At 38.7% G+C, this 22865-nt stretch overlaps 1 protein-coding gene across 1 annotated transcript in view; it reads right to left on the bottom strand.

Moving 5' to 3' along the window:
* Nucleotides 1-3203: 3203 nt before the first annotated feature.
* smyd3 (SET and MYND domain containing 3) overlaps nucleotides 3204-22865 on the bottom strand; it is a 138613-nt gene continuing 118951 nt past the window's right edge. Inside the window, exons 9-12 of the mRNA XM_057851373.1 lie at nucleotides 20216-20303; nucleotides 19841-20015; nucleotides 6481-6589; nucleotides 3204-6310 (exon numbers count right to left, since the gene is read on the bottom strand). Of these exons, the coding sequence (XP_057707356.1) occupies nucleotides 6212-6310; nucleotides 6481-6589; nucleotides 19841-20015; nucleotides 20216-20303 (471 nt within the window). The 3' untranslated portion in view covers nucleotides 3204-6211. The remainder of the gene's footprint in view (nucleotides 6311-6480; nucleotides 6590-19840; nucleotides 20016-20215; nucleotides 20304-22865) is intronic.

Below are 22865 nucleotides of genomic sequence, written 5' to 3'. Positions count from 1 at the left end.
GCTATTCGCACACAGTGCTGTTAATCACGGCGTTAGAATATAACGGCGTTACTAAAGGCTTTATTTTCTTCAGTAGTGAGTAATGTAATTAATTACTTTGCCCATCTTGCCAACGCATTTACCGTTACTGAGGCGGGAAAGCCGTGCATTACTATGCTTTACGATGTTGGTTGACTGACGCGAGAAAAGTCTAAAAAAGACAGACTCACGGAGACGAGAGAGCAGAGCAGGAGTGGGGAGGAGGCAAGGGAGTGTGACGCCGTTGCAAACGCGATGCTACTATGCTAGGTGGCTCCAATAATACCTGACTGTAGCCGATAGCCTACAAACTACGCCCACATGATGCTTCGGTAGATATCACATATATACAGAACTAGATTCAAATGACAGACACGGCGGCATTAACAACACATATAATAAAAAACTACATGTGTTAAAGCAGTAGACCTCTCAGGAAGGCTCTATTGTAGAGAACCTTCCTAGCGACCGTGAGTAACTTTTTATTTAAAATGCTCCTAAATCGGCAAAACTTAACTTAAATCTATCTTTAAATGATGTAACGGTTTTAAAACTTACACAGGTAGAAAATAGACATAAGGGAACTAATGCAATAACAGGAGCAATTTTAACAACTTAAACAGTTGATTCACAACATTAAATGACTTCCACACATAGCAAAGGTTACTATCTAGTTATCACAATATCCGCAATACCCCTTTGTCTAGTTAAGTTTAGGGTAAAGAATTGGGCTAGAGCCAATTATCCCAAAAACCCTTTAAACTTCACATTGTGTGACCTGTTTTTTTTTTTTTTGAGGGAAAAAAACAAACATAAAAATTATCACCAGTTACTTTGCCAAGTAACTAATTACTCTTACATTCAGGTAACTGAGTTACTGACGAAATTACTTTTGGGGAAAACTTTGCTGAAAAAAATTATAACTGTAATTACTTTTTTAAAGTAAGATTAACAACACTGCTTGCACATGCTGTCTCACTTCACGCTATAAATACCAAATGTCCTAAAATACTGTAAATTGTGGTTTTATTCTTCAATCTAGTTAATATAAACATCTTTGATGTGAAAAATGTTATAGAATGTACAATTTAATAAAGTGCAGAACAAGAAAAGAAACTTCAGTTACTTGCAATGAGGTAACAGTTACTAACTCAATTACTTTTAAGGGAGAAGGAATTTATAACTAATTACTTTTTTAAAGTAAGATTAACAACACAGCTAACTAATGGTTATCAATGACATCATATTATAACTACTTTGTATAGGCTCTGTCTGCAGATAAACGTGCGGACTGAGACAGGTTATGAATTTAATTTAACGCATGCAGTGAGAGTGATGAGTCTGATTTAATGGTCTGTGACAGTTGATTGGGGGGGGGGGAGCGGCTGCGGAAAATAACCGTTGAAAAAAAGATACTGTGTTGTGATGTTTCTATTGCACATTTCATAAATTAAACATTGATAAGGTTCTTGCTTTGCGTTCTATGTTGTTGAATCAAATTGAATCCCGAACGACTATGGTAAAGAGCCAGTTATTCACAATTGGCTATTTAAGACTCTTTACCATGTAGATAGCAGAAAGTGTCAGAAAAGCAAAACCTTTTATTTGTAAAAGCAAACACAATATCACCGTAATCCTCACATAACCCATAAACACACTTTAACCTCCCAGAGGAAATGCTGTCATCCTTTTTACAAAGAAGCAAGCATGCAATTGTGTGGAGCATTACAGCATTCCATCAGACACTCTCCATCCTTAACACACACTGACACAATAACCCACAATAACAGGGATTACCACAGGAAGTGTGTGTGATAGATATGTGGCAACGGGACGATGGATGTTTTGAGAGCCTGACTTTGCTGAACATACATACGCACACAGCCGGTGGATGTACTCACTGCAATGGAATTTTGAAATGACACAAAAAGAGACATGAACATCAAACAGAAATAAACATGAAGTGTATTTGTTGTCAGTCTATCCAAACAAATGACATCACCTGTTGCTGAGAGAGAAAAAAATGCTTTTAATTCATCAGATTTAACTATTAATATTTCATATTATTCAAACGCGAGTGTGATTGAGGCACATAATAAGAATTTCTGTATTTACTCTTTTTAAACAGCAAAACCCAAACTGGAGGTGAGAGCATAAGAGCATAATAAAGGCGCCATGATTTTAACGAGACAATTTTGCATACTTACCTCTTTTCGATCCAAAAACTCAAAAACATGTAGCATGTATCAGCGAGTGTCAAGACACAGCTGTGAATGGCCACAGCCGGATTTTTGGTGGATTTTATGGGTGAAACATGGTAATATAACACGGGTCATGATGCAGAAATCGCAAACTTCAAGGAGTGGTCGAGATTTTCTTTTTCATATATTTACCCTTTAAAAATTTTTTTTTCAATTTTGATTTGATTTATTGTGTAAAATGCGACAGTAACCAAAAAAAAAAAAAAAAAACAAGCGATATTTATGAGGTAGATATACGTGACTTTAGTTTTTTTCATTGCGACGTATATTGTTTAAAAGTTTAAATTATGCAAGTGAATAATTTTTTTAAAGTCATTTTTTTTAAACTAAATATTAGACACCAATAATTCTAAGCTAAAAATGACAGACATTTCAAATGATAAATATAATTACTTACCTTCTTTTTATGGCTTGACTGAAACAAAAGCGGTTGCGCGACGTCTGTAAACAGGGGTCTCCAGGGTAAAACGGACAAATCAAAAATAGTTCGCCATGAATCTATTATGGTAGCATATAGACATATTGTTCTATCAAACACAACAGTTCTTTTGGCTTAAAATACAGCAGTTTATTTTAAAGAGGGGTGCAAGAGCAGAAACTGATTTTTGGCCTTGCCTGTGTTTTCTGCCATATATACTGTAAATATATATACACACACTCACCGGCCACTTTATTAGGTACACCATGCTCGTAATGGGTTGGACCCCCTTTTGCCTTCAGAACTGCCTCAATTCTTCGTGGCATAGATTCAACAAGGTGCTGGAAGCATTCCTCAGAGAGTTTGGTCCATACTGACATGAAGGCATCACACAGTTGGTGCAGATTTGTCGGCTGCACATCCATGATGCGAATCTCCCGCCCCACCACATCCCAAAGATGCTCTATTGGATTGAGATCTGGTGACTGTGGAGGTCATTTGAGTACAGTGAACTCATTGTCATGTTCAAGAAACCAGTCTGAGATGATTCCAGCTTTATGACATGGCGCATTATCCTGCTGAACGCAGCCATCAGAAGTTGGGTACATTGTGGTCATAAAGGGATGGACATGGTCAGCAACAATACTCAGGTAGGCTGTGGCGTTTCAACAATGCTCAATTGGTAGCAACGGGCCCAAAGAGTGCCAAGAAAAAAATCCCCACACCATTACACCACCACCAGCCTGAACCGTTAATAGAAGGCAGGATGGATCCATGGCTTCATGTTGTTGACGCCAAATTCTGACCTTACCATCCGAATGTCGCAGCAGAAATCGAGACTCATCAGCCCAGGCAACGTTTTTCCAATCTTTTACTGTCCAATTTCAATGAGCTTGTGCAAATTGTAGCCTGAGTTTCCTGTTATTAGCTGAAAGGAGTGGGACCCGGCGTGGTCTTCTGCTACTATAGCCCATCTGCCTCAAAGTTTGACGTACTATGCATTCAGAGATGCTCTTCTGCCTACCTTGGTTGTAACGGGTGGTTATTTGAGTCACTGTTGCCTTTCTATCAGCTCAAACCAGTCTGGCCATTCTCCTCTGACCTCTGGCATCAACAAGGCATTTCCGCCCACAGAACTGCCGCTCACTGGATATTTTTTCTTTTTTGGACCATTCTCTCTAAACCCTACAGATGGTTGTGCGTGAAAATCCCAGTAGATCAGCAGTTTCTGAAATACTCATACCAGCCCTTCTGGCACCAACAACCATGCCATGTTCAAAGTCACTCAAATCACCCTTCTTCCCCATACTGATGCTCGGTTTGAACTGCAGGAGATTGTCTTAAACCATATCACCATGCCTAAATGCACTGAGTTGCCGCCATGTGATTGGCTGATTAGAAATTAAGTGTTAACGAGCAGTTGGACAGGTGTACCTAATAAAGTGGCCGGTGAGTGTATATATTTCATACCTGACATCCACATACTGTATGTGGACATCACATTTTGGGCCAAGTCAGGATGTTGGTATTCCAAATGATAATATTGTGGCCAAAATGTATGAGTTTAAAGCACAAGACAACATATATATACCTCACAAATTGCAATTTTCTCGTACCCCTAATAACGGAGAGAATAATGATTTAAAAAACAAAACAAAGAATGATAGATTAAGGCATAGCCATTTCCTGATACAGACAGACTCATGTAAAGGTGCTTATGATAAATGGGTGTTAATTAAATAACGAGGAAAGGCTGTTAATTTCGGGTATTCACATTTGAGTGGCTAAAATAGTACCGGGATTGATAAAACATCTTCCCCCATGTCGGGCGGCCACTTCCTGGATATATATCCTTTTTCTCACATATCACACATCAGAAAAAAAAATCTTTATTTTTCAATTCATTCAACCCCACTGGGATGTACATGATGAAAGTGTTGTCCTTTTCATTTCATTTTTAAAAGTGTTGTTTAAGGCAGTCCTTTAATTTTTGTCTTTGGGGCCAGTTACATGGTGACGCTACAAGAATACGACAAATTCATGTTTGCATTTACATGGCTCCGTCTCCATTCGAACGATCCTGCAACACCGCATGAAAACGATGTATTCATGCCGGGCCCTAGAGGGCAGAGCAGTTTTACAAAGCGACAGCCAATGATGGACTTCCTTGACAACAACCCTCTTCGCCCGGAAGACAACACGCCCACCCACTTACAATGATATAAATATATATTTTTTTTGTTCCCATGATTTATTTTGCAGTTTTATTCACTGTTTTTCCTGTACATTTCATTTTTCTCTCGTATTTCTTGTATTTTTGCTGTTCTTTACAAGTTTAAATGATTGTATTACATTGCATGTCATTTTTTTTTTTTTTTTTAAATTCAAAGCAATAGCAGCCATGCGTTTTTTTCTTAGGCACAAAAACGCGAAAATAAAATATGTTTAAATTCAAAATATTATAAAAACAGTAACGTAAACCCGCCGATCCACCATGTTTGCTGTTTTGAATGTTTACTAGCAGTGACTTCACACACCCCGCACACCCAAGGTGACGTGTGTGAGTGCTGACGTCATCGGAGTAGAGAGCGTTCCATGCATATTGTTGCGGAGAAACCACAATCGAATTGTTCCACATTGGAGCCCGGAATCAAAAGTTTGTGTCTTCGCCTTCCGTTATCGCGGTCACCAAATAAAGGGGAGCCAGTTCCGCAAACTATTGTTGTGTCTTGGTGTTGCAGTGTCACCATGTAAACGGCCCATTAGTCTTTGGTACGAAAATACTTATTAGTCTTAGTCATATTTTAGTCATTTCAAAATGTGTTTGTCTTCGCCTAGTTTTAGGCGACGAAATCTCAGACAAATTCCAATCAGTTTTAGTCGATAGGTACTCAAAATGTTTTTGTCTGTAAAATAAAAAAAAAATTGTCCAGAAGGGGTTTCCAACAATTTCTAATGAATATGGAAAAATGAGCACATATTGTAGCGTCTATAAGTACAATGCCAACTTGGTGATGATAATACACACTTAGCAGGAAAAACAGTACATTTTTTTCAGTTAAACCCACCTTCTCGCTAGCCAAGAAAAGAAAACAAATCTTACCATGTGTTTCCAAACAAGCAAGATGGATGGAGCGTGGCCTAGCTTGAAACCCAACCTCATCTCCAGTGAGGAGCGTGAGGGAGGGGCGCAGCACATTTCACATGAGTGACATGACCCAAACACTGCTACGATGCAAGCTGACGTTTTCCACGTACAATATAAAAATATCATGCATTGTGAACAAATGTGAACAAGCTATGTCGCATTTTCCTCTCATTGTCGTCTCTTTAGATGGAAACTGGCATTCGTTTCGTTATGTTCTAGTATACCAAGCAATGTTTTTAGCTCGACATCGTAACATCATGGAAAAAATTGTTTGTAGACAAAATGTTTTCGTTATCGTCATTGTTGACGAAAACAACTGTGTTTTTTCAATGACCTAAAATAGTCTCTTCCCCTTTAAAGGGTTAATCATTGATCCAGCTCAAAGCGACATTCTTCCATCTTGACCAGCAAATCAGCCACCAAGGGGTGATCAATACCATGTGTGATCTTGAGGATTTCAAAGGCCTGGTGGACACACAAGCAGATACTTTTAGGCAGTCATATTAAAGAAAAAAAACGGCAGCAACAAGTCATAACAAATCGGGATAGTATTTATGTGACCATATTTTAATTTCCAAAAAAGAGGACTCTCTCTCTCTTTAATATTAAATCAGTCATAACGTACTCATACAGACCTGTTGGAAGGTGCCCAGAGCATCTTTAGTGCGCTCCAAATAGTGCTGCAGTTTTGCAACTCTCATCAGCTGGATTCCATGGACCGGATGAGGATCAGGGAAGTAATGTCTTTTGAGCAAAAAGGGATAAAAGGATTAATGTAGTTTATAAAATAGGGTGTGTAGATATATTTTTTTCCACGCATTTGTTCATTTTACTTGGTCTATTAAATGGTTTGTGTTATTCACTAGGTGTCTGAAAGAAGTGGCAGGTTTTCTTCCAAGGTTTTTGTAAGCAGATAACATAAAGCAGCTGCCAGTAACTTTCCACTTTCTTGTGAGCCACTTAAAGGGTTAACATGTTGGCTAGCGTAAGCCTGCCATTTGCATTTGGAATAACAAAAAGTGCATGCGTTGGGAGGTCGAGACCGAATCTTCCGGAAGGCGCCCTTGGGGCACACTAGGAGCTTAGGTCCAGGCCGGCCTGCTTTTAATTGTTCATTAATGACTAAATGTATATGGCGGAAAACACTCAGGTGACTTGAAGTTCCGCTCTGAGACGCCCAATTTGGCCAACTTTCAAAATTGTCTGATATGCATGTGTGATACATCATTGGAAAGCTTCAAATCTCAATTTTCTGGGGGAAGAAAAAATTTGAACAGGAGGGCATTTAAAAAAAAAAAAAAAAAAAGTTTAAACAGTGAAACCCTATCTGGAGGTGGGAGCATGAAAGAGCAGAATTAAAGATGCCATGATTTTAACGAGATATTATCGCGTACTTACCTTATTTAGATCCAAAAACTCTGTGTAGCATGTATCACTGAGTGTCAAGCCACAACTGTGAATGGCCACAGCTGGATTTTTGGGGGATTTTATGGGTGAAACATGCACTATAACAAGGCTCGCGATGCAGAAATCACAGACATCAAGGAGTGGTCCAGATTTTCTTTTTCATATATTTACCCTTTTAAACGGTTTTTTTTTTTAAAGTTTTTCTTTGTTTGGATCAATTATTTATCATCTAAAATATTGGGGAAAATGCGACAGTAACGAAAAAAATATAATTAAGCGATAGTTATGAGGTAGATATCCGTGACTTATTTACAGACGCTAATTTTTTCATTGTGACGTAATTTGTTTAAGAGTTTAAAATATGCAAGTTAAAGTCGTTTTTTCAACAACAACAAAAAATTTTGAACTAAATATTAGACATCAATTAATGATTCTAAGCTAAAAATGACAGACATAATTCAATTACTTACCTTCTTTTTACGGCTAGGTTGAAACAAAAGCGGGAGCGCGACGTTTGTAAACGGGGATTTCCAGGGTAAAATGGACAAATTAAAAATAGTTTGGGGACTTATTGCGCAATGAATATGCTACGGCAGCATATACACATATTGCTCTATCAAACACAACAGTTCTTTTGGCTTAAATTACAGCAGTTTATTTTAAAGAAGGGTGCAAGAGCAGAAACTGCTTTTTCATTTGTCTGTGTTTTCTAACATATAGCTTAAGTAATTAATCTTTTCTTTTTGTTCCTGATTTGTGTGTTGTCATCGCCTATTCATTTAAGAGAATAAAAAGAACCTGTTAAAGGAGAAATTGACTTTTTTTCTTCTTCAGCTACAACAAGAAATGTTCCTTCCGCATTAGGGCTTATGTGAGGTCATTTATGTGCAGAGGTGGGTTACATTTACTCCGTTACATTTATTTGAGTAACATTTTGAGAAAAATGTACATCTAACAGTAGTTTTACTAAGCCGTACTTTTTACTTGAGTAGATTTGAGAAGAAGAAACGCTAGTCTTACTCTGCTACTTTGAGCTACACTAGTCATTACATATTTCCTTTTTATTCTACATGTTAGAATTTGCTTCTTTTTTTGCCACAGACGCCAACAGTGGCTCAACCAGCAACAATAATCATGACTCCGTTATACCAATCAGACTCAAGCTTGTCGTTCTATGATCACGCCGGCCTGCTCAATCACGTGGCGTCTTTAAAACACCGTAAAATATAAAGTATTTCATAGCCGTCAACATGACTCAAAAGCGCGGATTTTAATTTCTCTTTCAGTTTTAACTTGGCACCTACTGACCACGGGAAAACGGACATATGATCCTTTTAGTTTCACAATAGGAATATGTTATTCTACAGTAGAGGGCTCTCATGCTCTTTGGTCGAGTAATGGTTAATTTCTGTAGATTTTTTTCTCTTGCCGGAATGCAGTGGTTTTTTTAAATTTTTTTATTTCTTTAGCTTAATGTGGTCATGTAACGTGTTATAGTACTGTATAACAACAATAGTTCATATAGATAACTTTGTGCTTAGAAAAAAATACCATTATTTAAAAAAATACAATCAAACATCTTAAGCAATTACTTACAATGTTACTCATTACTCGAGTATTCTTTTAACTACTTTTTCACTTGTACTTGAGTACATTTTTTGGATGACTACTTTTACTTAAGTAATATCATTTTGTACAGGTAACGCTACTCTTACTTGAGTAAAATCTTTGGCTATTCTACCCACCTCTGTTTATGTGTGCGTTTTCTTGTTTGTCTTTTCTTTTCAAACATTGCACACAGAGCAAAGCACAGGCTGTCAAACGATTAAAATTTTTAATCGAGTTAATCACAGCTTAAAAATTAATTAATCGTAATTCCAACCATCTCTAAAATATGCCATATTTTGCAGTAAATTATTGTTGGAATGGAAAGATAAGACGGACATAAACACTTAACGTACTGTACATAAGTACTGTATTTGTTTTTTATAACAATAAATCCACAAGATGGCATTAACATTATTAACATTCTTTCTGTTAAAGGGCTCCACGGATAGAAAGACTTGTAGTTCTTAAAAGATAAATTTGAGTACAAGTTATAGTAATTTTATATTAAAACCCCGCTTAATATTTTCGTTTTCAGCCACATCGCTTTTCTTTTTGTGAACATTATTTTTTTGGAGAGATAGGAATATTATTTTTGCACGATGCATGATGGGAAGTTGGGCAACAATGACTGTCAGTGGTGGCTGCAAATGGTATACAGTATGTTCTGCGTTGTGTTCAATTAGGCGTGTTAAGAAAAAGAATGACCCCTGCTCCGCCCAAATGCATGATGGGAAAATAGGCAACCATGACTGTCAGTGGTGGCTGCAAATGGTAAATAGTTTGTTCTGCATTGTGTTCAATTAGGCATGTTAAGAAAATAAATCACTCCTGCTCCGCCTAAATGCATGATAGGAAGTTAGGCAACCATGACTGTCAGTGGGGGCTGCAAATGGTATACAGTATGTTCTGCGTTGTTTGCAATTAGGCGGGTTAAGAAAAAGATTGTCTCTTGCTCCGGCCAAATGCAAGATGGGAAGTTGGGCAACTATGACTGTTAGTGATGTATGCTAAAGTTTAAGCCAATAAAAGGTGCGGTCCAATGAACGCCTGTGCCCACTCGCATTTCTCTTCCTTTTCGCTGTCAATGTGCTAAAACGGCGTCATTATAAACTATTTGAGGCAATGCATGAACGGGTCAATATTTTAACGTGGTTAATTTAAAAAATTAATCACCGCCCGTTAATGCGAAAAATTTGACAGCCCTAACAGCTTTGGGAATTTATTGAGCAAAAGAGAGTACATTGTGTTTGATGGCATTACTGCTGCTACCTTTATGACTTTTATAACTTAGTCATTTTAGTCCGTCTAAATGTATATCTGATGTTGTTATAAGATCAGAGGGAGAATTGCACCACTGAAAAAAAGTGTCTATATTTGATTTTAAGTGTTTACATTCATATTCACACAATCTATAGACTTCAATTCAATTTGTGGTTAAACATTATTTTCTCCAATATCCGAGGTCAAAGAAATTCCCATTTGCATACTTAAATAAGATGGGCAACATTAGTATGAATTAAGTCCGTTTTTTTTCATTAATATTTTTCTAAAATAATCTAAATCTGAATAATCTAAAATATATATATAAATAATAATCTAAATAGTGTTAATCCCCAAATTGTGGCATAAAAATTACAAAAACCTCTGCCTTTTTTTTTCATTTTGACCTACTACACTAACAAATTTTAACTCACTGACTGCCATTTGAACTGGAAGGGCTGCCGATGAATGCTGTTTCAGTGCCATATTTGCAGCATTACATTTAAAAATCAATTTTTCACACAGTGATAGATTTTGATTGTTGACTTGCTTTCCTGTAAATCAATATGAACTTGTTTCATAGTTTCACCCACACAGCCCAGATCTCAGCATACGTGCATAAACTAAAGAATAATGGGGAGGGGGGGGGGGGCACTCGTGTTCCATCATGATAAATACGCAGCAGGATCTTTATTTTGAGGTACGCCTCAATTGCCTGACTTTATTTGTGCTCCTTTCTAATCTCCTCGACTTTTTTCATGCTCTTCGCTCGCTCCTTTCTTGCTCATATTTGTGCAGCTCGTTGCAGGGATTAAAGTGGGTGACACCCTCAGTTCTCTCCTCTCCTGCAATCTTGGCTCTTATACCCTCCTCCGTCCCCTGAACTTCCACCGCTTTTATGATCCATGCCAAATGATTTGATGTAACCTCACTAAAGCCGCAAGAAAACGCGGAGTGAGATGGAAAACCCTCTCGAGGGTCGGCTCAATCTCCGTTGTTTTGCTTGAATTCAGCGCACCACTTGGAATTGTATGGATTTCACTGAATAATAAATTGGGGTGAATAATAAAAGTGAATGTTCAGAGAGTTCGTTTGTGGGTTAAGAGGAGACTTCACAATATTGTGTCAGGTCATGTGACACAGTTAAGAGTCGACAATAAGGGAATGTCCTTCAAACGCTAAGACCTGGTATACTCAAGGATTTGTAGAAGCTTAAAAGATTGGCTGCCACTGATGCCAATGACATCAAATCTATTTGAACTGTGAGTGTTGGCAGAGAATGATCACGTTTCAGTGCAATTGACAGAAATAGATGTCAAATCCATTTGTATTTGGAGGTTAAAATAATGTAATTTAGGGGCTATAAGCCTCTACTTTCACCCAAAGATTTTAACCCTATGCCTGATAGTCCTTTGGGGTTTATGGAATTTTACAGGGTATTGAGCTGCATATGCTTTCATGTAAATAAATATCCCATAATGAAATATAAACAAGGTGGCTAGTTATATATATGAACAAATATGGTTTTGTTGTAAAATTTGGTGGATGTGGCTTAGAGTCAAGTGCAGTTTATAAAATTACAGAATTTACAGGGTCCCTACTGGTTTCCTTAAGACTTTTTTTTTTTTTAAACACCAGTAACACTTTACAATAAGAGGCCCTTAATTAACATTAGTTAATGCATTTTTAGACAATAACTCATGTTTAAGTAACATTTCAATAATTAGTATAATTGCTTATCTAACATTTATTAATATATTAATTAACATGAGTTAATGCATTAGCTAATGCATTAGTTAATGCATAACCAGACAGTAAGTAATGGTTTGGTAAAATAAAAAAAATATATAGGCCTATATAGGGCTAGAGTTTAGGGTTTGTTAACTTAGTATTTATAATTTGTTAGTTAAGGGACACATGTGCTACACTTTACAATAAGGGTCCAAAAAACATTCAGTAATGGTTAATAAAGGTTAGGGGGGGGGGGACTTAAGCATTTATAATTTGTTAGTTAAGGGACACATGTGCTACACTTTACAATAAGGGTCCAAAAAACATTCGGAAATGGTTACTTAAGGTTAAGTAATACTTATGAAGTACGTTCACATGAAATAATACCATACTTAAGGTTAGGTTAGCAGCACCCAAGGACTCTCAAAGCAATGTTTCTCATTTTAAAATAACAATCCCTTACTAGTACCAGTATACATTAATAACTATTAATGCACTAATGTATATGTGAATTAATGTTAAGTAATGTATTATATATTATAATCTAACCGTAAGTGTGATATTATTTCACGTGAACGTACCTCATAATTATTACTTAACCTTAATTAACCATTACTGAATGTTTTTTGGACCCTTATTGTAAAGTGTAGCACACATATCCCTTAACTAAGAAATTATAAATGCTTAAGTTCCCCCCTCTTAACCTTTATTAACCATTACTGAATGCTTTTTGGATCCTTATTGTAAAGTGGAGCACATGTGTCCCTTAACTAAGAAAATTATAAATGCTTAAGTAAACAAACCCTAACCCTAAACCCTAACCCTATACAGGCCTTTATACATTTTTAATTTTACCAAACTATTAGTTACTGTCTGGTTATGCATTAACTAATGCATGAACTAATTTAACTAATGCATTAACTCATGTTAATTAATATATTAATGAATGAATGAATAAGCAATTATATTAATTATTGTAATGTTACTTAAACATTAGTTATTGTCTTAAAATGCATTAACTAATGCATTAACTCATGTTAATTAATGTATTAATAAATGTTGGCTAAGGGATTAAATGAATTATTGTCATGTTACCTAAACATGAGTTATTGTCTAAAAATGCATTAACTAATGTTAATTAAGGGACCCTTATTGTGATGTGTTACCTTTAGACCTAATTAAGACCATAAAAAAAAAAAAAAAAAACTATTTCCCAGCCATATCAATCAATCTCGAAAGTGGAAATGTGGAATGTGTGCAGGATGTAAGAATGCAGGATATTAAATAGAGGGGCTGCAGCACTAGCAGCTAGCTGGCTAGTATTAGCTGCTGTCGCTTCGCTTACATTAGCAGCTTGCTGGCTAGCTTTAGCTTCTGTCTCCTCAGGCTTGTGAGCAGCTGGCTGGCTTAAAAAGGCAGATTAAAAAACGCTGGCAAAGGAGGGAGTTTGTTTCATTCCTTTCATAGAGGTTATGTGCTTGGACGATTTAGCATGGGACTCTAGCGCCTTCATGCCCATTGTACCCAGCTGATATTTTTGTTTAGTTTTTTTGCATACGATGCAAAAAGCCTCGAACACATTCGTTCATTCACTGCCACCCTCCCAGTTCAAATGGATTGGACGTCTACTAGTGATAAACTCATTCCAATTCACAACAGAGGCTTGTTTTTTCTGTTAATTAGTTTCTGTTTATTAGTTTCCTGATTTCCTGGCCAATGTATCTATAAACGTTGTATCGCCATATCGTCAGATGATCGTTATCGTGAGCTTTGTATCGCAAATCGTATTGTATCGTGAGGTACCAAGAGGTTCCCACTCCTAACTATAATAGTGCTATAATATTCGTGGACCAGCCTGGACAACTCTCGAATTTCCCTAATGTTTGAGCTATGCGCTTGCTTACAAGCTGAAGGCCTCTCAAGTCGCCACTTAAGTAGTTGTTGTTGTTCTTCTTGTGTACAAAAACATTGAAGTCCTTCTCCTCTGTCATTTGTGAACAGATTGTTTTGAAACTTGGTAGCTATGTAGCATTTGTCAGTATATATCAAGCCTCAGAGCCCAACTTTTTAGTATCAGGTCTTATTAATTGATTGCTGACTTGTTGCTTGTAGGTTATGAGTTAGCCAGTAGAAGGCAACCTTCAGCCTGCAAAAGCACTTAGGTTTTAATTGTTTTTTTAACACTGCAAACTCCACTTTTAAACATCACGTGTCATCCAATTAGCTTTCTTTCTTGCACACAGAGGCCATTTAAAATTGACTTTGCTGTTTAGCAGTAGATTTACTTTACTATAAACACCATCCCTATGCTCTTAAACATTTATTACTATAGAACCTCATCTGAATCATTTGCTTGTTGACTAAACATGCACTCTCCAGTGACTTGTTTGTATTTTTTGCTGTAATTAGATAACATGTGAGTACTTTTTCTATAATTGAAAGCCGCAACATTGTTTTATATTATTTTCACTAACAGGCCGATTGTTTTTACCTTCAAGGCTTACTAGCTGCTAATCGCAGAGCCCAGCAATTACCAAAGTGTTCCCAGTCTCCCTTTAGAAACGTCATCATTAAACATGGAGTTCAAAGACTAAATCTGCATTATTGCCGACCGAATAATAACAAGTTACAATATTGATTTAATTAGCGAGGCGACGAGTCTGGCAGCCACGTCTAGCAAATAAACACATATGAAAAAGCAACTCCAATTATGTTTCATCTTCGCATGCACACACTGGCCGTGATTACAATTATTTCATTAAGGTGCTCCCCCCTCAATTCGGCCCTCATTTTCCTCCCCAAAGAACAAATAAGTTGTAGAAGGCAGCTCATTAGAAGGCCACAGCTCTGGGCTAGAGGAATGAGAAGAGGGCACCGAGGAGACGTTAACACTTGTGGAAGGAGACGAGTCTTTCCAGGGAAATCCAGCGGAAAATATCATTCGCAGCAAGCTGTTTGCGCGAGGAAAGCAAGGATTATCTCACTGAATGCAAACACGGAGGAGAGATTAGTTCTAGTCTGTCTAATTGTGTTTTATATTCTGGCCAAAGCTATAATGAATGCAGCTATAATTTAAATGAGCAATGCCAATACATTAACTCTGGCAGAAGTCCAAATGGAATATATTTGCAATGTTCTCACAATGTCATAACAAGTATGAAAATTTATAAAAAAAATAAAAATAAAAAAAAAACATGAAAAATATGGATACAAGCCCGTCTGTCTAAAGCGGGAAAATATAGCATTTGCATTATGGAGATGTTATACGCTGCATATATGCAAGAACACAGCAAGGGTTTTTACATGCGGATGTGAAAATGGAGGAGAAATGCAAAGTGAAAAAAAAAAAGGAATACGGAATGAGAGAAGAATGGAAAATGGAGAGAGACGAATTCTTGTGGCTGCACACAACCATGGCAGAGGACTAGGAAGGATCGTCGTCGCCCATGTTCCAAGTTGTTTTCCTTAGTCTTTATATTTGTTAAAAAAGTCAACATTTTTTCATATTTTTTTCCCCTCAGCTCATGTTTTATTTGGATAGATTGGGTGCTTGTAAAACAAGGTGATTGAATACAGAAAAATGCAATGATGGAACTAAACATACAATATAGGTAGAAGGGTAAAAGGAGGATGGCACGTGGATTTGTGTTTTGCCCTTTATTGGGCACTCGTTTAACTCATTGGCCGCCATTGACAGCGCTAAGGCATCTAATCCATTTTAACCCTGTAAAAAGGTAACAGATCTTTTTTAAAAATTGAGATAACGGCGTCTACATATGCGGACACAACATAGACCACACTTGTAAACCAAATAATACTGTGGCCTACCTGACCCAAAATGTTTTTGTTTTTTTTTTAATTACCAAAAATTGTCACTTGCCCAAGAGTTAGAGTCTGTAGCTGGGGGTTGGATTGGATTGGGTTCAAATCCCTTCGCACCCGACCGCTTTGGCCCCTCCAACAGGTTGTGAGCCCATGGAAAAGGGGACCCACGTTGCCCTTTTGGGCTGTGCCCGGCCGTGTACAGGCCCAGCCACCAGACACTCACCTTCGAGCCCCACCTCCAGGCCTGGCTCCAGAGGGGGGGCCCCGGTAACCCGCGTCCGGGAGTACGGGGTACCGAGCCCTTTGGTAAGGGCTATTCGGTCCCTGTATGACCGGTGTCAGAGTTTGATCCGCACTAAGGGCCGTAAGTGGGATTAATTCCCAGTGAGGGTTGGACTCCGCCATGTCGCCCTTTATCACCGATTCTGTTCATAACTTTTATGGACAGAATTTCTAGGCGCAGCCAAAGCATTGAGGGGGTCCGGTTTGGTGACCACAGTGTTGCATCTCTGCTTTTTGCAGATGATATGGTGCTGTTGGGTTCATCAAGTTAAGTGTGAAGTGGTTGGGATGAAGATCAGCATCTCCAAATCCGAGACCATGGTCCTCAGTCGGAAAAGGGTGGCGTACCCTCTCCGGGTCGGGGATGAGATCCTGCCCCAGGTGGAGGAGTTCAAGTATCTTGGGGTCTTGTTCACGAGTGAGGGTAGGAGGGAGCGGCAGATCGACAGGCGGATTGTGGCAGCGTCTGCAGTGATGCGGACTCTGCACCGCTCCGTAATGATGAAGAAGGAGCTGAGCCAAAAGGCGAAGGTCTTGATTTACCAGTCGATCTACGTTCATACCCTCACTTATGGTCACGAGCTGTGGGTCTTGACCGAAAGAACAAGATTGCGGATACAAGCGGAGAGTGTCCGGGCTTTCCCTTAGAGATGGGATGAGAAGCTCGGTCATCCGGGAGGGACTCGGTGTCAAGTCGCTACTCCTCCGTGTTGAGAGGAGCCAATTGAGGTGGCTTGGGGATCTGGTTTGGATGCCCGGGCATTTGCCGCTGGTAGGAGGCCTCGGAGACGAGCCAGGACACGCTGGAGAGACTATGTCTCTCAGCTGACCTGGGAACGCCTTGGGATCCCACCGGAGGAGCTGGTTGAAGCGGCTGGGAAAAGAGAAGTCTGGGCTTCCCTGCTAAAGCTTCTGCGACCCCACCACGGATTAAGCGGTAGATGATTGATGGATGAATGTCACTTGCCCTATAAACGGTGAAGTGAGCTGCAATAAATTCTTACAAATGGTGACAAAATACTGCTGATACAGATTTGCTTTTCGTATTTTTGGCGAGTTTCACAAAAAAACAAAATGCTTAAAGAGGACTGTCGTATTTGTAAAAAAAAACAAACAAAAAAAACTCACCAGGACTCAACTCTAAATGCTTATATTTTAGCACACTCAAAGAGAACAAAAGTCTGACACTTTACACAAAAACACTGAGACCATTGGTGGTGTGACTCACTGTTGTCAAAATGGCCACACAGAAAGTTCTGGCAATCTGATCAGTTTAACAACACTAAAACGCCAAAAAACAGCAAGTAAAACACAAAACAAAAGGACGGCATCTGTAGTTTTAAGAGATTTCTGAGAACTAACCTTGCCTCCCTTATAAATATTGTCCAGAAACCAGTGGCAGCTGAGTGGTAAAGCTCCACTGCTGTACCCTTTTTGTTCCTAACAAACTGGAGTCTCCACTGGAGATAAAATCCAATAATCCCAAAATAATGTGTGGAAAATAATCCATTACACACATAATATTATGTCTTTATTCCTTGGGGGAAATTTAGCAAAATGCTTCTAATTTTAGGGCCCATTTGATCCTTTTCTCAAGTTTTCTTCACGTTAGATCGATCATTCGAGTCATTAATTTTGGTTCACAATAATTTGTATTTAAATATGTTGCTTTTCTCAAAATTAATATACCCGGTAGTAAGGGTGATGTGAAAACTGGTGAACTTCAAGAATTTAGATCAATAGGAGTTGTCAGGTTGAAGCTACCAGGCACGTGAACGCGAAGGCCACACTTTCAAAACAAGATGACAACGGCAGATGGAGTGGATGAACTCTTGCTATGGGAAGGTGAGTTTGAAGTCATTTTAGACATTTTAGAAGTTGATAAACCAGTCAAAAAGCAGTTAATAGCAGCAGCTATCAATACTATAAGTTCAAATTGTGCAAATTGACAACACTCATTTCTTGCTACTGACCCAAAACATTCACTTGAGCCCCTTTCAGACTTGGATCCCACTAAATTCCCGTGTAATGTGAGGCGGGATTTACCCGTGTAATGGCTTTCAGACTTAGGGAGATCTACTGAGAATTACCCGGGTTGGACACTTTCAGACTCGTCCTGTGTTGGCGACTCGGTGCTCTTGGCTTGGGGTGGCGGGTGGCTGGAATTTATGACCCGGACATTACGTCATTTTTGGTCAGCATTGGCAACAAAATAAACCACACATTTCAGAAGATGGACGATGGACTGTCTCTTCCTCAGCTCTAAGCTGCTGTAGCATGTTGATTTCTTTAGGTTTGCAGTTTAATTTTGGCATCTCTCCAGTTTTCCATGTTGATAATTGCTAAGTTTGTTTACTACTTTTTGTCTTACTGCGAAGGATCCGCCATGATATTTACGGCTGCTTTCACACATGCCAAATCCTGGGTAAGTCCCGGACATCATACTAGGACACGACCCGGTTAATGTCCGTGTCATCGCAGTCTCAGTCAACCCGGGAAATTGAATTCAGACATAAGAGCTACCGATTTAAATCCAGGGATTTAACTGGAGTTCAGCGTATGTCTGAAAAGGGCTTTGTTTACATATTTGTAACATTGTAATTTACTCAAGTCTTTAAAACCCCAGAAATCTTAAATTTGCAAGTCGTGCTGGCAATGATTGATCAGGAAAGTGATTAAATGTCCTCTTTCCCCCAGACATGTCCACTTGTCCTCTTCGGTACATCTGTGGAATTTTTGTTTGAATTGAATTTCCCTTCGGTGTGTGTGCAAGGTTAAATGAACAAGAAACACGAAGGTTGCAGCTCACAGTTATAACTAGGATTTGGCACAAGTGAACGAACGTGGTCATGTTTTCTTGAAGTGAATGTGTGGAAAAACAGTTTGACAGAAAATAAAGCCAAACTTCCATGTTTCAGTATATTTGGATTTAAAGTGTGTCTTGTACTTTTTTTTTTTTAATAAATTTTCTTTTTCAGCTGCTTAGACACAGCGAATAGGAATATGGGTGTCCTTATGGTCTGAACAGTTTGATATACTCCCATTGTGGTTGTTCATTATGATTATTTATTAGGTGAAAGCAGCAAACAGGATTGTATTATGGGAGGACAGAAAGGAAAGAAGCAGAAGGAAGAGGAGAAGAACAAACATTAAGAAGTAATACATTATTACACGCCTATGTTAACCTTGAACATTGTGGAACTATCGTTAGCTAATTATATTTACCCGTGGACACCATGTGAGGGCCTGATAACCGAGGAGAAAGAGGAGGGCAGGTGAGTCAAAAGGAGACGTGATTAAGCGGGGTGGAGCGTACACAATTCAGCCATGTGTAGTGGGGAACACACTATTATCTAAATCACCTGGAAGTGTGGATATGTTGACATGCTATTCTATGCTACTTGATAGCTAATCCTGGCAACGACAATCTCTCTACCCGAGTGTCTCTAATTGTACATTGTGGTTTTTGATTTGCTGCCTCAAATCCTGATTGATTTTGCTTACTTTTATTAGTTCTCTGAACCAGTACTTGCACCATTTTCAATTAGCTTCATCTTTCGAATAATGCTGCTGAAAAATTTCTCATCCTTTCTACCATGATTTAGCAGTTGACCCCTGGTATTACTTGTGAATCCTCATCAGATATTTTGAGATCAACCTTAAAAAAAAAAAAAAAGAACGCAAAATCAAAGCGTAGCAAATCGACTGCTCGTCACCTGTGCACCTTCCTAGTCATGTGACATGCCATAAACCAAAACAAAGACTTCCTCTTTATAAGTCCACCAGCATTCACAATTGTCTTATATTTATTCTTTTCTCGCACCTTATTTTCCTCAAAATTCACTTTCTTCCAGCCATAAACATGCGGACAGACAGACACACCTGTAAATCGGAAGTGTCCTTTCCCCATATCTTGTTGCCTTCTCCCAGTGACCGAGGTGAATAGCAGAATCCAGTGCCAAATCTGTCAGTCGTAGCTTGTAGAGGTTTTCATCAGGCACATCAGCACCCTCAGTTGATAAGACACATGCGCAGCCATCTAGAAGGGTTTGCCAATCTGGGGAGTTATTTGGAAGAAAAAAATATTTACTGGGTTACATGGAACATGTTTGGCTTAAAAAAAAAATCCAGGCTTTTGCAATAAGAGATACGTTGTAAAGATTGCATTAGTTTCTCTAAACTGAGAAAAACTAAGGAGAAATATTAATTAATACAAAAGCAATTGTCAAATAATATCTATGCATTGAAGGGTACTACCTGAGGCTTCCTTAAGTTTTTCCAGTTTTGATAATGTTTCCATCAATGTTTTCCATGCTTTCTCTTCACCTGACAGCATGAATTTGTCCTGGGAAAGAATTGAGAAAGTTCTTATAGAATGCATTTTCAAGATCACAATGAGGAACAAACAGTTACTTAAAAAGCAAACCTTGAGTTTGTCAAAAGAACTGCGACAAAATACTTAACATGTCATGAACCACCACAAACTAATTAATCCTGGAGGAACAACAAATATCTGAAGCGAATTTTACAGTGCCAGCACAGTATTTCCCTTTCAGCACAAAATTGCATCTTGGAGAAGCTGCAAGGACGCCAAAGGTTGGTTTAATTCATCTGAAACCTTGAAAGCCTGCACCAATATCATAAAACTGCAAAAAGCTATTTTACAAGCACTATGGCTTACTGTATTTTATGTGCACACACAGACAAAAGCCATACACATAAAAAAAATCACCTCGAGCGTATAAACACAAGGTTTGACGTGAACTCTGGGTCACAACCCAGCAGCCTGCAATCATCATCAGAAGATTAAAGAGAGCAGAACAACCGACAAAAAGCCATTGCAGAACAAAGACAGATTACATAAAATATAGTCTGAGGGTGCAGACCAGCATATGAAAGATACCTTTTAAGTGCCTGCATTTTGCAAGTTATAACAGCACTATTGCAAAGGGTCAGTAAAAGCTAGAACAAGGAAACTTGTTTTTATTCAAAAAGAGACAGCGAGAAAGGATGCATCAAGATGGATGGAAAAGAAAACTGCAGGTGAAAGACATTTTTCTCCTCCAGAATGCAGTCAATGAGAAGAGAAGAGAGGTGGCCAGAGAGTGTGATGAGAAAAGAGTGACAGAGAGTAGGCAAGCAGGAGACACGATAAAATGAGAAGGTGTTCTGCTCCGATACACCTGGATAAGAGTAACATAGAAAGACTGTTTTTTGTTTTTTTTTGCACCAAACCTATCCAAGCAAACCATGAAGGATTTTGGTCAGTGCAAATGGAAAGACAAAAAAAGGTTTGTTGCTGTTAAGATTTCTCCATACATCAGTCAGTTCATTTCTGATAGTTCTTGTCTTCATTAGGGCTGCAGGTGTGATTGTGCATTAGAATAATTTCAAAATGTTTTCCATCATTAACGTGGCCTATAGATAAGATTCTTAAGCGAATTATGGGCGGCGCCATCTTTGACGTTTTCTGCTACGGAGTCTGGGCTTAGACAGAACAACATGAAGTGCGGCTGAAATAAGCAGCGTGTAGACACAGTTAAACTAAACAGAGGATTCCACTGAATCTCCAAAAATTGATTCAGCACGACGTAGATGAGGCTCTGGGACTTTCTGTGCTCTGAGTGGTTGTGTGAGCTCCTGGAAGCGCCTATAAAAATGTTTGAAAGTGGAATAATTTGATCAGCGACCAGCTACAAAGCGCCAGTGGCAGACCTAAAGGATCCACCTAAAAGATTGTGTTTGTTCTTATCACATTGTTGATTGTTCATGGAAAAAATTCTAACAATCTGTGCAGCCTGTGTTAACATGAGGTGTAGATTGATATGCCAGACACTCGAGTGACCAAAATGAGGCGAAATTAAAAATAATATTACAGTTGCCGAATGCAGAAGGGCTGACACAGATTTTGTTGTTACAAGGAACTACTACAACTTGTAGTCTACAAGTTTTTTTTTTTTAACCTGGTTAGGTTATAGTTATGGTTTTATGAGCTCGACACACATGTACAGTGGGGCAAATAAGTATTTAGTCAACCACTAATTGTGCAAGTTCTCTCACTTGAAAATATTAGAGAGGCCTGTAATTGTCAACATGGGTAAACCTCAACCAAGAGAGACAGAATGTGGAAATAATTTATTTGCAAATCATGGTGGAAAATAAGTTTTTGGTCAATACCATAAGTTTATCTCAATACTTAGTTATGTACGCTTTGTTGGCAATAACGGGGGCCAAACGTTTTCTGTAACTGTTCAAAAGCTTTTCACACACTGTTGCTCGTATTTTGGCCCATTCCTCCATGCAGATCTCTTCTAGAGCAGTGATGTTTTGGGGCTGTCGTTGGGCAACACGGACTTTCGACTCCCTCCACATATTTTCTATGGGGTTGAGATCTGGAGACTGGCTAGGCCACTCCAGGACCTTGAAAAGCTTCTTACGAAGCCAGTCCTTTGTTGCCCTGGCTGTGTGTATGGGATCACTGTCATGCTGAAAGACCCAGCCACTTCTCATCTTCAATGCCCTTGCTGAGGAAGGAGATTTTCACTCAAAATCTCTTGACACATGGCCCCATTCATTCTTTCCTTTACACAGATCAGTTGTCCTGGTCCCTTTGCAGAAAAACAGCCCCAAAGCATGATGTTTCCACCCCCATGCTTCACAGTGGGTATGATGTTCTTCGGATACAATTCAGTATTCTTTCTCCTCCAAACAAGAGAACCTGTGTTTCTACCAAAAAGTTCTATTTTGGTTTAATCTGACCATAACACATTCTCCCAGTCCTCTTCTGGATCATCCAAATGCTCTTTAGCGAACCGCAGACGGGCCTGGACGTGTACTTTCTTCAGCAGGGGGACACGTCTGGCAGTGCAGGATTTGAGTCCCTGGCGGCATATTGTGTTACTGATAG

Source organism: Corythoichthys intestinalis, chromosome 1 (genome assembly GCF_030265065.1).
Source record: "Corythoichthys intestinalis isolate RoL2023-P3 chromosome 1, ASM3026506v1, whole genome shotgun sequence".
Classification (NCBI taxonomy): domain Eukaryota; kingdom Metazoa; phylum Chordata; class Actinopteri; order Syngnathiformes; family Syngnathidae; genus Corythoichthys; species Corythoichthys intestinalis.
The sequence above is the reverse complement of the archived record's forward strand: the minus strand, read 5'-3'. Positions and strand labels throughout refer to the sequence as shown.